We start from the raw sequence: 13,955 nt of genomic DNA, 5'->3' as shown, positions 1-13,955 counted from the left end.
AGTCATTTAAATACCTATGTAATATAAATGTGCATGAGTCAAGTTTCTTTCATTTGAAAGGAAACTCTGCAATGAGAGGGCATAGGAAGAAGTTAAGAGATGATAGGCTCTGGAGTAATCTGAGGAAATACTTTTTTACAGAAAGGGTGGTAGATGTGTGGAACAGTCTCCCAGAAGAGGTAGTAGAAACAGAGACTATGTCTGACTCTGAATTCAAGAGGGCCTGGGATAGGCACATGGGATCTGTCGGAGAGAGAAAGAGATAATGGTTACTATGGATGGGCAGACTAGGTGGGCATCTGCCGTCATGTTTCTATGTTTCTATACTGTATATATATATGTATAGTATATCGTATTTACCAGACTACAAATTAGTCCATTTCTAAATATAACAAAATGCAAAAATAAATAATAATAATAATAATAACTTTGTACAAGTACTTCCCAACACATATTCTTGCATTCATTAGATTTTGGAGAGCTAAAGCTCCAATCATATTTCTCCTTAGTATTTTGCAATGTTAATCATCCAGGGATGTTATGGAAAGGTTACTTGGAACAAAAACTGAAAGAGAACTAGTGCTGTTCTTTTATAGCACTGTGTATCGCTAACTTTTTAAGCAGCTGGCACACTAATATAGGGGCTGCAGCTGGAGGGCACTTGGAAATGCGCAGATGTTGAAGCGATGACATCATGTTATCGCATCGCCATCCTTGCATATGTGGATGCCCTTCAGCCGCAGCCCTGAGCCTCCTATTACCGCCAGTGGTGGGGTGCTACAGAAGGAGAGGCGAGGAGAAAGAGCAGAGTGGCCGGCTAGCGCCTCTCCTCCTTGCTGTCATCTAACAGCACGCCTGGAATCCTCCAGGGCACACTAGAGTGCCACAGCATACAGTTTGTGATACACTGTTTTATAGAAAAATGTAGATTTCCTTAAGTGAATGGAAAAGTGATATGGAATTTATGATAAAAAAGAAACACTACAATTTAGAAATATTAGGGCCCCTTTTAGAAAGCCGTGATAGCAAGTCCTGGTTTGGCAAATGCAATGTAGCCCTATAGGAATTGATACTGTGGCTTTGTAAAAGGGTCCCTTAGATTCCATTCACATGTTTAAAACGCATGAAGTAGCATACCTGTGTCTGAAGTTCTTAAAACTTATTTGTATATAGGACAACACACAGACTTCTATGCACAGGAATAAGAGATGGGGTCAATTCATAACAATAAAATACATACATCTCAGTTTTTTTACCCACTGGCATTTTCAGTGGGTCAAAGTCAAAAACAAAAAGTGGGATTTTGAGTTTAGCTCACACTTTTTCCAGATACAGCTCAATGTGAGTTACATTCAGATACACTAGGGCAGGGCTCTCAAAGTCCCTCATTGAGGGCCGCAATGCAGTGGGGTTTTCAGGATTTCCCCAATGAATATGCATGAGATCTATGTGCATGCACTGCTTTCAATGTATATTGATTGGGGAAATCTTGAAAACCCAATTGGATTGCAGCCCTCAAGGAGGGATTTTGAGATCCCTGCACTAGGGGGTCCTTTTATCAAGGCGCGGTAGGGATTTAACGCGTGTAATACCGAGCGTTAAACCACCTGCCGTGCTAGTCGCTAACGCCTCCATTGCCACGGGGGTTAGCGTGTGATGAAATGTCTGACACGCTAACCCCGCTAGTCCGGCTTGATAAAAGGACCCCTAGGTATTTCCCTGTCCCCAGAAAATTTACAATCTAAAAGGGCAAATCTGTAACTTAGTGCATCTGTCTAGGCACCAATTGGGTAGCAGTGCTGCAGCATGAAAACAGATAAGTGGTCCCCTTTTCTTATACAAGGATGGTTTGAAAAGTTTGGTAAAAAAGCAAACAACGTACTCTCCATCGAGGTCTATACATTTAGGGCTCCTTATACTAAGCTGCGCTAGCGGTTTTATTGCGCACTGCATTATCGTGCGCTAGACGCTAATGCTACCATTGAGCTAGCGTTAGTTTTTACGCGTAGCACGGGGGGCAGCGCACGCTAAAAACACTAGTGCACCTTACTAAAAGGAGCCCTTAGTCCAGTGAGTTTCCAGTTTTTTCATAAGCTATTTTTCCTACCATATGAAAAAACTGGAAACTCACTAGACTAGTAAAAACATTTTTAGGTATATTAAAAGCAATAAGCTGGTAAAATAATCACTTGGATAGTTAGATGACCGAGGGATAAAAGGGGTACTCAGGGAAGACAAGGCCATAGCAGAGAGAATAAATGAATTTTTTGATTCGGTTTTTACCAAATTCAATGTGGAGAAGACACTGGTAATAGATATGGTATTCGATGTTGATGAGGAGGAGAAACTGGAACAAATCTCTGTAGCACTGGATGATGTAGTGGGGCAATTTGACAAATTGAACAGTAGCAAATCACCTGGATCTGATGGTATACATCCTGGAACTGAAAAATAAACTTGCAGAGGTATTGTTAGTAATTTGCAATTTATCTTTAAAATCCAACATGGTACCGGAAGACTTGAGGGTGGCCAACATAATGTCAATTTTTTAAAAGGGTTTCAGAGATGATCCACAAAATTATAGACCAGTGAGTCTACCTAGCAAAATGGTATAAACTATTATAAAGAAAAAAATTACAGAGCATATACATAAGCATGGATTCATAAGACAAAGCCAACAGGGATTTAGGCAAGGGAAATCTTGTTTTACCATCTACTACATTTCTTCAGAAGGGTGAGTAAACATGTGGATAAAGGTAAGCCAGTCAATATTGTGTATTTGAATTTTCAAAAGGCATTTGACAAAGTGCCTCATGAAAGACTTCTAAGGAAATTTGAAAGTCATGGGATAGGAAGTAAAGTCTTATCATGGATTAAGAATTGATTAAGGTTAAATAGTCAATATTCTCAATAGATAAGGGTAAATAATGATGTTCTCCAGAGGTCTGTGCTGGAACTGCTGCTTTTTAACATATTTATCAATGATCTGGAGATGGGGATAATTAGTGAGATAATTAAATTTGCTGATGACACAAAGTTGATCAAATTTGTTATATTGCAAGACAATTGTGAAAAATTGCAAGAGGGCATTGGGGGACTGGGAGACTGAGCATTAAAATGACAGATGACGTTTAATGTGAGCAATTGCAAAGTGATGCATGTGGGAAAGAGGAACCCAAAGTATAGCTGCAGGGTTCCACATTAGGAGTCATTGTTGAAGATAAGTTGAAACCCTCAGCTCAGTGTGCAGTGGCAGCTAACAAAGCAAATAGAATGTTAGGAACTATCAGGAAAGGAATGGAAAACAAAGATGAGAATGCTATTATGCCCTTGTATTGCTCCATGATGTGGCCACAGCTCGAATACTGTGTACAATTCTGGTCACTGCATCTGAAAAAGAATTAGAAAGGGTACAGGGAAGGGAGATGAAAATGATAAAAAGGATGGGATTACTTCCCTATGGGGAGAGGCTAAAGTGGCTAGGGCTCTTCATCTTGGAGAAGAAATGATAGGGGTCTATAAAATACTGAGTGGAATGGAATGGGTAGATTTGAATTGCTTGTTTATTCTTTCCAAAAATTCTAGGACTAGAGGGCATGAGATGAAGCTACTAAGTAGACAAACCGGAGAAAATATTTCTTCATTCAACATGTAATTAAACTCTGGAATTCATTGTTGGAGAATGTGGTGAAAGCAGTTAGCTTAGGGTTAAAATAACCCTCCAAAACCCCAAAAGTCCTTAATTAATATGGACTTGGGGAAATCTACTGCTTATTACTCCTTGGGATCTTGTCAAGTACTTGTGATCTGGGTTGGCCACTATTGGGAACAGGACACTGGGCTTGATGGACTTTCAGCCTATCATAGTATTGCAATTCTTATGTACTGTTTTTACAAAATTTGCCACATATAGGCCCTGATTCTCCAAAGTGCATCCCGATTTTAGGCGTCCTACAGCTGTCTAATCAGCCAATTGAGATGCACGTTTTTTTTTTTTTTAAATGCTCCCCAGGCAAGCCTGAAGGCACCTCCGGGAGCCTAGGGAGACCCGCAAGATGCCTAAGCTCGTCTAAGGGTCTTAGGCGGGCCTTAGGCTGAACCTAGGCGGCCCTACGCGTCTCCCTAGTAGAGGAGAAGCTTAAAATGTAGGCCAGCAAAATGCTGGCCTACATTGTAAGTAGACGCGGCCGCTATACTTATCGCGGCAAGGGATCTCTCTGCCGCTATAAGTATAGCGGGCCGCAGCCCCCTGACCAGGAGGGTGCCCAAACCCTCTGCCCGAAGACGCACCCCCCCCCGACACTACCGACCGCCCCCCCGACACTACCGACCGCCCCCCCCACGACATTACCGAACCCCCCCCGACAATATCGATAGCTGGCAGGAGGGTGCCCAATCACTCCTGCCCGAAGACGCACCCCCCCCGGCGCTAACCCCCCCAGACCTCCACTCCACCAAACCTGTTCTTAGAACGGTCTTGCACGTCTTGAGCCGGCAGGCACGCCTCGTCGAAATGAAGCGGGCCCGCCCCTTCCCGGCCCATCCCGCCGAAGCCTAAGGCCTGATTGGCCCAGGCTCTAGAAGCCTGGACCAATTAGGCCTTAGGCATAGCGGGTCCGCCCATCCCCACTTAATCTAAGGCCTGATTGGCCAATCAGACCTTAGACTTAGTGGGGATGGGCGGACCCGCTATGCCTAAGGCCTGATTGGTCCAGGCTTCTAGAGCCTGGGCCAATCAGGCCTTAGGCTTCGGCGGGATGGGCCGGGAAGGGGCGGGCCCGCTTCATTTCGACGAGGCATGCCTGCTGGCTCAAGACGTGCAAGACCCATCTAAGAACAGGTTTGGTGGAGTGGAGGTTTGGGGGTTGTTAGCGCCGGGGAGGGGGGTGCGTCTTCGGGCAGGAGGGATTGGGCACCCTCCTGCCAGCTATCGATATTGTCGGGGGGAGGGGAGGAGATCGGTAATGTCGGGGGGGGCGGTTGGTAGTGGGGGGGTGCGTCTTCGGGCAGAGGGTTTGGGCACCCTCCTGGTCAGGGGGCCGTGGCCCGCTATACTTATAGCGGCAGAGAGATCCCTTGCCGCGATAAGTGTAGCGGGCCGTGTCTAATCTAACCCGTTTCTCTAACCCGCGTCTGTAACATGGAGGCCGGTTACAGAATCGGGGTTTAGTTTAGGCCTATTCAGAATCAGGGCCTAGGTGTCTTGCGGGCCTCGCCTTCAATATAGGCGGCCTGCCTGGGGAGCATTTTTTTTTTTTAAACGTGCATCCCGATTGGCTGATTAGACAGCTGTAGGACGCCTACAGCTGCCTAAAATCGGGACGCACTTTTAGAGAATCAGGCCCATACTGTATATATACAAGTTGTGCCACACGCAGGTGCATGACTGCTGGTTATAAAATAATGTAATACAGTGGTACCTTGGATTACGAGCATAATCCGTTCCAGGAGCATGCTCGTAATCCAAAATGCTCGTTTATCAAAGCGAGTTTCCCTATAGGAAATAATGGAAACTCGCTTTGATGCATTTCCCCCCCCCCCCCAAGAACCGGCCTTGCTCCCCTCGAAGGCCCCCCCCTGCGATCAGGCACCCCCCCTGCGATCCGGCATCCCCCCTGCCTCGAACTGGCACCTCCTCCCCGCCACGATCCAACCCCCCTCCGACACGATTGGGCACCCTCCTGCCACGATCCGACCCCCCCCCTCCCGACACGATCCGACATCCCCCCCGACACAATTGGGCACCCCCCTCCCGCCGCTTCTTACCCTCATCTGGGCACTCTTGAAGATCGGCCTACTCATCTGCTGGGCCTTGAGCATCTGAGCATGCTCAAGGCCTGCGAGTTCATGTTCACGTTCAGAACGTGAATTCGCAGGCCTTTAGCATGCTCAGATGCTCAAGGCCCAGCAGATGAGTAGGCCGACCTTCAAGAGTGCCCAGATGAGGGTAAGAAGCGGCGGGGGGGGGCCCAATTGTGTCGGGGGATGTCGGATCGTGTCGGAGAGGTGCCCAATCGTGGCGGGGGGGGGGCGGATCGTGGCGGGGGGTGCCGGTTCGAGGCAGGGGGGGGGCCAGATCGCAGGGGGGGGGGTGCCGGCTTGCGGGGGGGGGGGGGGGTGGGGGTGCTCGTAAATCAAGCCATGCTCGGTTTCCGAGGCACTGATTTTGCAAATGTTTTGCTCGTCTTGCAAAACACTCGCACACCGGTGCACTCGTAAACCGAGGTACCACTGTATATATATTTCCCCATGGGAAGTCACTTTTATTTGTTTATAAAACTGTCTCTTATACATAGCACTACATATTTGGTGATGCCATAAATACGTTATAAAAGGCTCAGCATTCACCAAACTTCTTATAAAATATTGGCCTATTTTTAAATGAGCAGACTTAAACATCCATTTCCCCACCAAAACAGCCTATACAAAATTATCCCTTTACTGTGTATTTTGTTTTGCAGTTGGTTTTTCAAAACTTTCTCCCGTAAAGATGCAGAACGACACTTGATGGCCCCCGGCAACAAATCAGGCACATTTCTGGTCAGGAAGAGTGAAACAAGTACAGGTGATGTTCACGTCGGACGTTATTAGCCAGACATCGTCCAGGAGAAATGTGTTGTTGTGACAGAAGCTTTTGGTCTCTTGCTTCTCTGAATGCTTTTTCATAGATATAGCAGCGGCTCATGTTGAGTCACCTTGCTTGCTGCTGCTTTTGAATTTCACGGTGCGGGAATGTATTATAGGAGTATGCCTGAATAGCTTGTTTACTCATCTTTCTCTCATGCCATTTCTTATTGCTTTACTTGATTACCATAAGAACATAAGAACATAAGCAGTGCCTCCGCCGGGTCAGACCATAGGTCCATCCTGCCCAGCAGTCCGCTCCCGTGGCAGCCCAAACAGGTCACGACCTGTCTGAATCACCAGAAGGGGCCCCCTTGCCACCTTGGTTTCCCATTGAGTCCTATCTTCCCATCGAAGTCCTAACCCTCCGATCTTGCACATGCACGACCTGATTGGGTTTCTATACTTATTACCTGGTTAGCTTTCTATACCTGTGTTACATCCCAGCACCTCACTCAGTATCCCACGATCCCTTTATCCCTCAGGAATCCGTCCAAATCCTGTTTGAATCCTTGTACCGTACTCTGCCTGATCACTTCCTCCGGTAGCGCATTCCAGGTATACACGACCCTTTGTGTGAAAAAAAACTTCCTTGCATTTGTTTTGAACCTATCTCCCTTCAGGTTCTCCGAATGCCCCCTCGTACCTGTTGTCCCCTTCAGCCTGAAGAATCTGTCCCTATCCAACCTCTCCATGCCCCTCATGATCTTGAAGGTCTCTATCATATCTCCCCTGAGCCTCCTTTTTTCCAGAGAGAAGAGCCCCAGCCTATCCAACCTCTCGGCGTATGGGCAGTGTTCCAGCCCTCTTACCAGTTTCATTGCTCTTCTTTGGACTCTCTCAAGTACCGCCATGTCCTTCTTGAGGTATGGTGACCAATATTGAACGCAGTATTCCAGATGTGGACGCACCATCGCTCGATACAATGGCATGATGACTTCCCGCGTCCTGGTTGTTATGCCCCTCTTTATGAAGCCCAGCATCCTGTTGGCTTTTTTCGAGGCTGCTGCGCACTGTGCAGATGGCTTCAGTGATGCATCCACCAGCACACCCAAGTCTCTCTCAAGACTGCTGTCTCCCAACAATGCCCCCCCAATTTGTAGTTGAACAACGGGTTCTTTTTCCCTATATGCATGACCTTGCATTTTTCCACGTTAAAGCACATTTGCCATTTGTTTGCCCAGTCTTCCAGCTTGTCCAGGTCCCTTTGCAGGTCCTCACACTCCTCCCTGGACCTAACTCTGCCGCACAGTTTGGTATCGTCTGCAAATTTTATAACCTCGCACTTTGCCTCCTTTTCCAGGTCATTGATAAATATGTTGAAGAGTAACGGCCCCAGCACCGATCCCTGTGGCACACCGCTCGTGACTCCCCGCCAGTCAGAATATTGTCCCTTTACTCCGACCCTCTGCAATCTACCCGACAACCAGTGCTCGATCCATCTGTGCACATCCCCTCCCACCCCGTGGTTCCACAGCTTCCTAAGCAGCCTTTCATGTGGCACCTTGTCGAAAGCCTTTTGAAAATCGAGGTAAATGATGTCTATAGGTTCCCCATTGTCCACCCGACTGCTTATTCCCTCAAAGAAGTACAGAAGGTTCGTTAAGCATGACCTTCCCTTACAGAATCCATGCTGGCTTGTTCTCAGTAGGCCATTTCTCTCGATGTGCTCGCAAATACCGTCCTTGATCATAGCTTCCACCATCTTCCCTATAATTGAAGTCAGGCTCACCGGCCTGTAGTTCCCGGGGTCACCCCTCGATCCCTTCTTGAAGATAGGTGTGACATTCACCAATTTCCAGGCCTCTGGTACTTCTCCAGTTCTCAAGGATAGGTTGCAAACATGTTGGATTGTGCCCGCTATTTCTTGTCTTAGTTCCTTCAGAACCCTTGGGTGGATCCCGTCTGGGCCCGGCGATTTGCCGCATTTTAACCTGTCTATCTGTTTGAGGACATCCTCCTTACTTACCTCTATGTGTTCCAATTTTTCAGCCTGTTCCCCACTCATGAGCTCCTCTGAGTCCGGTATATTAGATGTGTCTTCTCTCGTGAAAACCGACGAGAAGAACGTGTTCAACCTCTCAGCTACCTCTTTATCCTCCTTAATCACTCCCTTCCTATCCCCATCGTCCAACGGCCCCACCTCCTCTCTCGCTGGTCGCTTCCCCTTTATGTAACTGAAGAATGCCTTGAAGTTTTTCGCCTCCTTGGCCAGCCCCTCTTCGTATTTCCCTTTTGCTTTTCTAACCTCTTGGTGGCATTCCTTTTGGCATTTCCTGTGCGCCTGGTGATTTTCCTCCGTTGGGTCCTTTTTCCATCTCCGGAAGGATACTTTTTTGTCATTTATTGCCCTCTTTACTTCTGTTGAGATCCAAACCGGGTCCTTTGACCGCTTGTTCTTGCCGCCTTTCCTGAAACTGGGGACGTACATTCTTTGTGCTTCCTGCAGGGTGTCCCTGAATAGGGTCCAGGCGCTTCCTACAGTCTCCATCCTAAGGATGTTTCTGAGCTTCCTCCCCACCATTTCCCTCATAGCAATATAGTTCCCTTTCCTGAAGTTCAGCGCAGTTGTTGCGGTCCTCCTTACTGTGGGTGTCCCCCTTTCTAATGTGAATCTGATCGCGTTGTGGTCACTGTTGCCTAGTGGTCCTCCCACTTCTACCCCTCTTGCAGGCCCCCCTAATCCGTTTAGGATGAGGTCAAGAGTAGCACTCCCTCGCGTCGGTTCCCTGACTAGTTGCTCCATGAAGCAGTCCCTCACAGCTTCTACAAATCCTGTTTCCATAGTGCAGTTGGAGTGACCCATACTCCAGTCAATCCCCGGGTAGTTGAAGTCCCCCATCACTGTTACACTTCCAGTCCTGCATTCTTGTCTCAGTTCAGCTTCCAAGTTGTGTCCGACTCCTTCCGGCGTACCAGGTGGGCGATAGTACAGCCCCAGTTTTATGCCTGCACCCTTGTTTCCCGGCAATTTGACCCATAGCGATTCCAGCCCCTCTGCCTTCTTTGCCATATCCATCCCGACCGAGTAGATAGAGTCCTTTATATATAGTGCTATGCCTCCCCCCTTCTTGTGGGTCCTGTCCCTCCTGTAGAGCTTGTACCCCGGCAGCGCCACATCCCATTGATTCTCCTCTGTCCACCATGTTTCTGTAATTCCAATTATATCCAGGTCCTCCCCCTTGGCCACGACCTCTAGTTCACCCATCTTGGCCATGAGGCTTCTTGCATTTGCGTATAAGCACCGCAGGTCCCGTCGTTTCTCCTCCACCTCTGTATTTGCCTGGGCCGCCTCCCCTTGAATTTCGGGCAGTTCTCCTGTTCCCTGTGCTTCTGCTTTGCCCTCAGCCTTTACCCTCGTAGCTTTCGGTTTCCCCACATTCCCGCCACCCCACTTCCCCGCTTTTCCTCTGGGTTTTCTAGCCCTACCGGCCCCCTCCTGGGCTATCATCCCTTGAGCCTCCGTTTGATCCCCCTCGCCTTGTGGCACCCCTATATTGCCCTCAGCTTTCGCCCTCGTGCCTTGTGTCTCCAGCATTTATTATTTCTACATTGATACCATATTTACTTGTGTCACAATCCAAGAAAAGGTAACAAATCTGTTGTAGATGCTTCATTTAGAAACGAGCTCATAAACCTGACTGGGGGCTATTTTGATCTAAAACATGCTCTTACTAAAATTGCAAATGTCTCTGGTGCATGATATGATAGAAAGCTACGGTTGCTGCATATGAATCTTCATGAACTTGACTTCTTGCTAGAGAGTATAACTCAGTTTCTAAAGCTTTGTACCTTTTCTTGGATGGTGACACATTTTTACCGCCTTTTTAAGAAATTCACCCAAGGCGGTGAACAGCAAGAATAACCTGGACATAGGCATTAGAGGTCTGCATGGGAACGGAGATCGCGGGAATCCCGCGGGAATCCCCCCTAACCCACGGGACTCCCACAGGGACCCCCCTCTGGCCCACGGGACTCCCACGGGGATGGAAGGCTTTGGAAGCAGGGTTCGTCCATATAATATAATGGACACATCAGCCTTAGTAAAAGAGGGGGTTTATAAGTTAATTACCTGAACAGAAAAAAAAAAAAAGGGTTCCACCAAAGAGATTCCACAAGGAAAACAGCAGCGCAAACACAAAAGAAACTGTGGAATTGATGATCCTGTCAGAAGTAATTGCTGCTTTTTATGGGGATGGGTGGGGATGGAGGTAATTCCTTGCAGGGATGGGTGGGGATGGAGAGGATCCTGGCGGGGACGGGCGGAGATGGGTGGGCTTTCTGTCCCCGCGCAACTCTCTAATAGGCATCAGATGAATTATTATCAGTCATTTCTATAGTGCATACTAGGGGCTCCTTTTATCAAGCCGCGCTAGCGGTTTAACGCGTGTAATAGCACGCATTAAACCGCCGGCCGCGCTAGCCACTACCGCCTCCTCTTAAGCAGGTGGTAGTTTTCGGCCAGCGCGTGATTAAAAGTCGTGCGCGCTAAAGCCACTAATGCGGCTTCGTAAAAGGAGCCCTAAGTTTCAAATATATTAAGGGCTCCTTTTACTAAGCTGCGGTAGCGTTTTTAGCACGCGCTAACCCCCGCGCTACATGGTAAAACTAACGACAGCCCAATGGAGGCATTAGTGTCTAGCGCATGCAGCATTGTAGCGTGTGCTAAAACCACTAGCGCAGCTTAGTAAAAGGAGCCTTAAAATTTGATATACTGCTTATAAAAGCAATCTAAGTGGTGCACATAAAAATAACATTAACATTGTATAGAAAAAGATAATTACAAAAGACAAGACAAACTGATACATATAAGGAGGGGGGGGTAGGGATAGAGAAATGCAATATTTAAAAGAAAAGAGACACATCAAAAGGGGGCACGTGTCAGATGGCTAAGTTAATTAGCAATTGAAGGCGTCCTTAAACAGGAATATTTTTAAGCTTTATTTTAAATTTTATGAGGTTGGAATCTTCCCATAGAGAGGACGGCAAATTGTTCCAGAAAGTGAGTGTAGTAACAGAAAAAATTTCTTTCCTGGTTCTATCATATGTCAAATAGATGGAATCTCCAATAAATTTTGGTAGCTTGAGCGCAAGGATCGGCCAAGGGTGTATGGGATAAGAAATCTATGGATGAATCCTGGCGGCTGTGTCATTCGGGTTTCAAAAGTTAGGAGTAGAATTTTATAAATGATTCTATGGGAAATGGGGAGTCAGTGTGCTCTGATTAAGAGAGGTGTTACATGATCAAATTTAGTAGCTTTGAATAATAGTTTGACGGTGGTGATCTGAATTAATTGTAATCGCCGGAGTACTTTTTGACTGATACCTTGATAGAGGGCATTACAATAATCCAATTGAGATATAACCAGGGAATGTATAAGGATGTTGAGAGATGATGTTTCAAGAAGTTTAGATGGTCCAACATAGGAGAGTCAAATCCACAAACACAAAGCACAAAAGAGTGGAATGGTCCAAAGAAGACTAGTGAACTCACATGTGTTCCACAAACTTCCTTTATTTCTTCAATAAAACATTTCAATGACTCGACATGTACATGTTTCGGCTAGAATGGCCTGCCTCAGGAGTCTTGCCAATCTTGTGTCGAAATGGAAAAATCCCCGGTTGCTTGTGACGGTGTTTGAAGTTTGTGCTCTGCACCTTTTATTTTATGTGTAGCTTGACCGAACTTTTATGTGGGGAATTTTCCATTTCAACACAAGATTGGCAAGACTCTTGAGGCAGGCCATTCTAGCCGAAACATGTACATGTCGAGTCATTGAAATGTTTTATTGAAGAAATAAAGGAAGTTTGTGAAACACATGTGAGTTCACCAGTCTTCCTTGGACCATTCCACTTTTTTGTGGTTTGTCAAGAAGTTTAGAAACTGATGTAAAATTGCCCAGGTGTATATGCACAAACAAATACATGTGCCAAGGGCATGCATATATTAACATTGATTGCTTGTATTTGGGGGGCAGAACCAAAGCACAGTTGAGATTAGTGCAGTTACTTTTTCCACGAAAGCTTACATGCATAGATTTTTGTGGTAATTTGACCCTTAGCCATAGAACTCAGAACATAGGTGTAGGATCGGAGAAGCTTTCCTTCCCCTCTCTTCAACAAGATGCTTCTTTCCTTACCTCTCTCCTTTGTGATGGTGATGCTACAATTGGCATAACTGCAGAAGCATCATGACCTGCTAGTGCCTGGCTTTGAGCACCTTCTTATGATCAGGGCCAGCTGGCTTTTACCTACTCTGAAACAGCTGTGATGGAGAGAGGTAAAGAAATAAACACCTCATGAGGGGAGGGGAAGTTGGAAGGAAAGAGAAAGAAGTAGGAGACCATGTAAGGGAGAGGAGGGGAGGGAAGGAGAGATGCTGAAGAGATGGAAAAGGGGAATAAAGGAGAGAGAGATGCTGGACACCATGGGAGGTGTTGTGAGGTAAGGAAGAAGAAAAACGCTAGAACCATGGAGGGCCATGGAGGGGGGGGGTGTTGAGGTATGGAAGGAGAGAGATGGGATGGTAGGTAAGGGAAGAGTAGATGCAGGGGTAGAGAGAGGAGCTTTGGGCCCCCCAAACAAAAAGGTCTTCAGCTGCTCCTGATCTAGAATGAACAATTACCACTACACTTCCTCATCTCCCACTCAACCAGTTTCTACCTGAGGGGCCCTTTTACTAAAGGTTAATGTGCGCTAAGTGACATGTGGCTCCTAGGTATAAGATAGGACATACAGCATTTAGAATGCACTAATTCTGCTAAGCTTTACTAAAAGGTCCTTTCAGTCACTTGTGGACCAGTACTACTGGCAATTTTCTGTTAAACGGGAGAAAGTGTTTCTCAATTGTTTAAAATTTTAGAAAAAAATTATATAAAGTAGGCACATACTTTTCTATATAGAATAGGCTTAGAACAGGCACCATAACCTGTACATATAGTAAGTTTTCTGTTGTATTGTTTCCCTTTAAGTACATAGCATTTACTTATGGATGCTGCCAACTGTTCTGCAGGGAAGGCTCTGTAGCCATATTTTTGAGAGAGATGCCAGACAGATGCTCATGTCCTGTTTTTTTTTTTGTGTGTGTGTGTGCAAAAATTCGCTGTTTCACTTTGGAAAATGGGCTATTCATTTTGGATGTTCTCAGTAGAAAAACATCCATCTCACAGCCATAATTGAACAGGAAGTCTAGACAGTTTTCTTGTGTGATTATGGCTGTAAGATAGATGGTTCTTTTGGATGCTAAGAGCAAAACTTTTTTTTGGACTTAGATTTTTGGTTTTAAATGCTCCTCTTAACCTTCTCTACTTTAAAATTTTTATATTGAGTGT

General features: G+C 46.3%; 1 protein-coding gene across 2 annotated transcripts in view; it reads left to right on the top strand.

Annotated features, from left to right (window-relative positions):
- Nucleotides 1–13,955, top strand: part of BLK (BLK proto-oncogene, Src family tyrosine kinase) — a 162,411-nt gene that overhangs the window by 93,707 nt on the left and 54,749 nt on the right. For both annotated transcript variants that reach the window (XM_033937778.1, XM_033937777.1), the window contains exon 6: nt 6,462–6,565. In XM_033937778.1, the coding sequence (XP_033793669.1) occupies nt 6,462–6,565 (104 nt within the window). The remainder of the gene's footprint in view (nt 1–6,461; nt 6,566–13,955) is intronic.

Source organism: Geotrypetes seraphini, chromosome 3 (assembly GCF_902459505.1).
Source record: "Geotrypetes seraphini chromosome 3, aGeoSer1.1, whole genome shotgun sequence".
NCBI lineage: Eukaryota > Metazoa > Chordata > Amphibia > Gymnophiona > Dermophiidae > Geotrypetes > Geotrypetes seraphini.
Note: the sequence above shows the minus strand (reverse complement) of the source record. Positions and strands in the feature narration are given on the sequence as shown.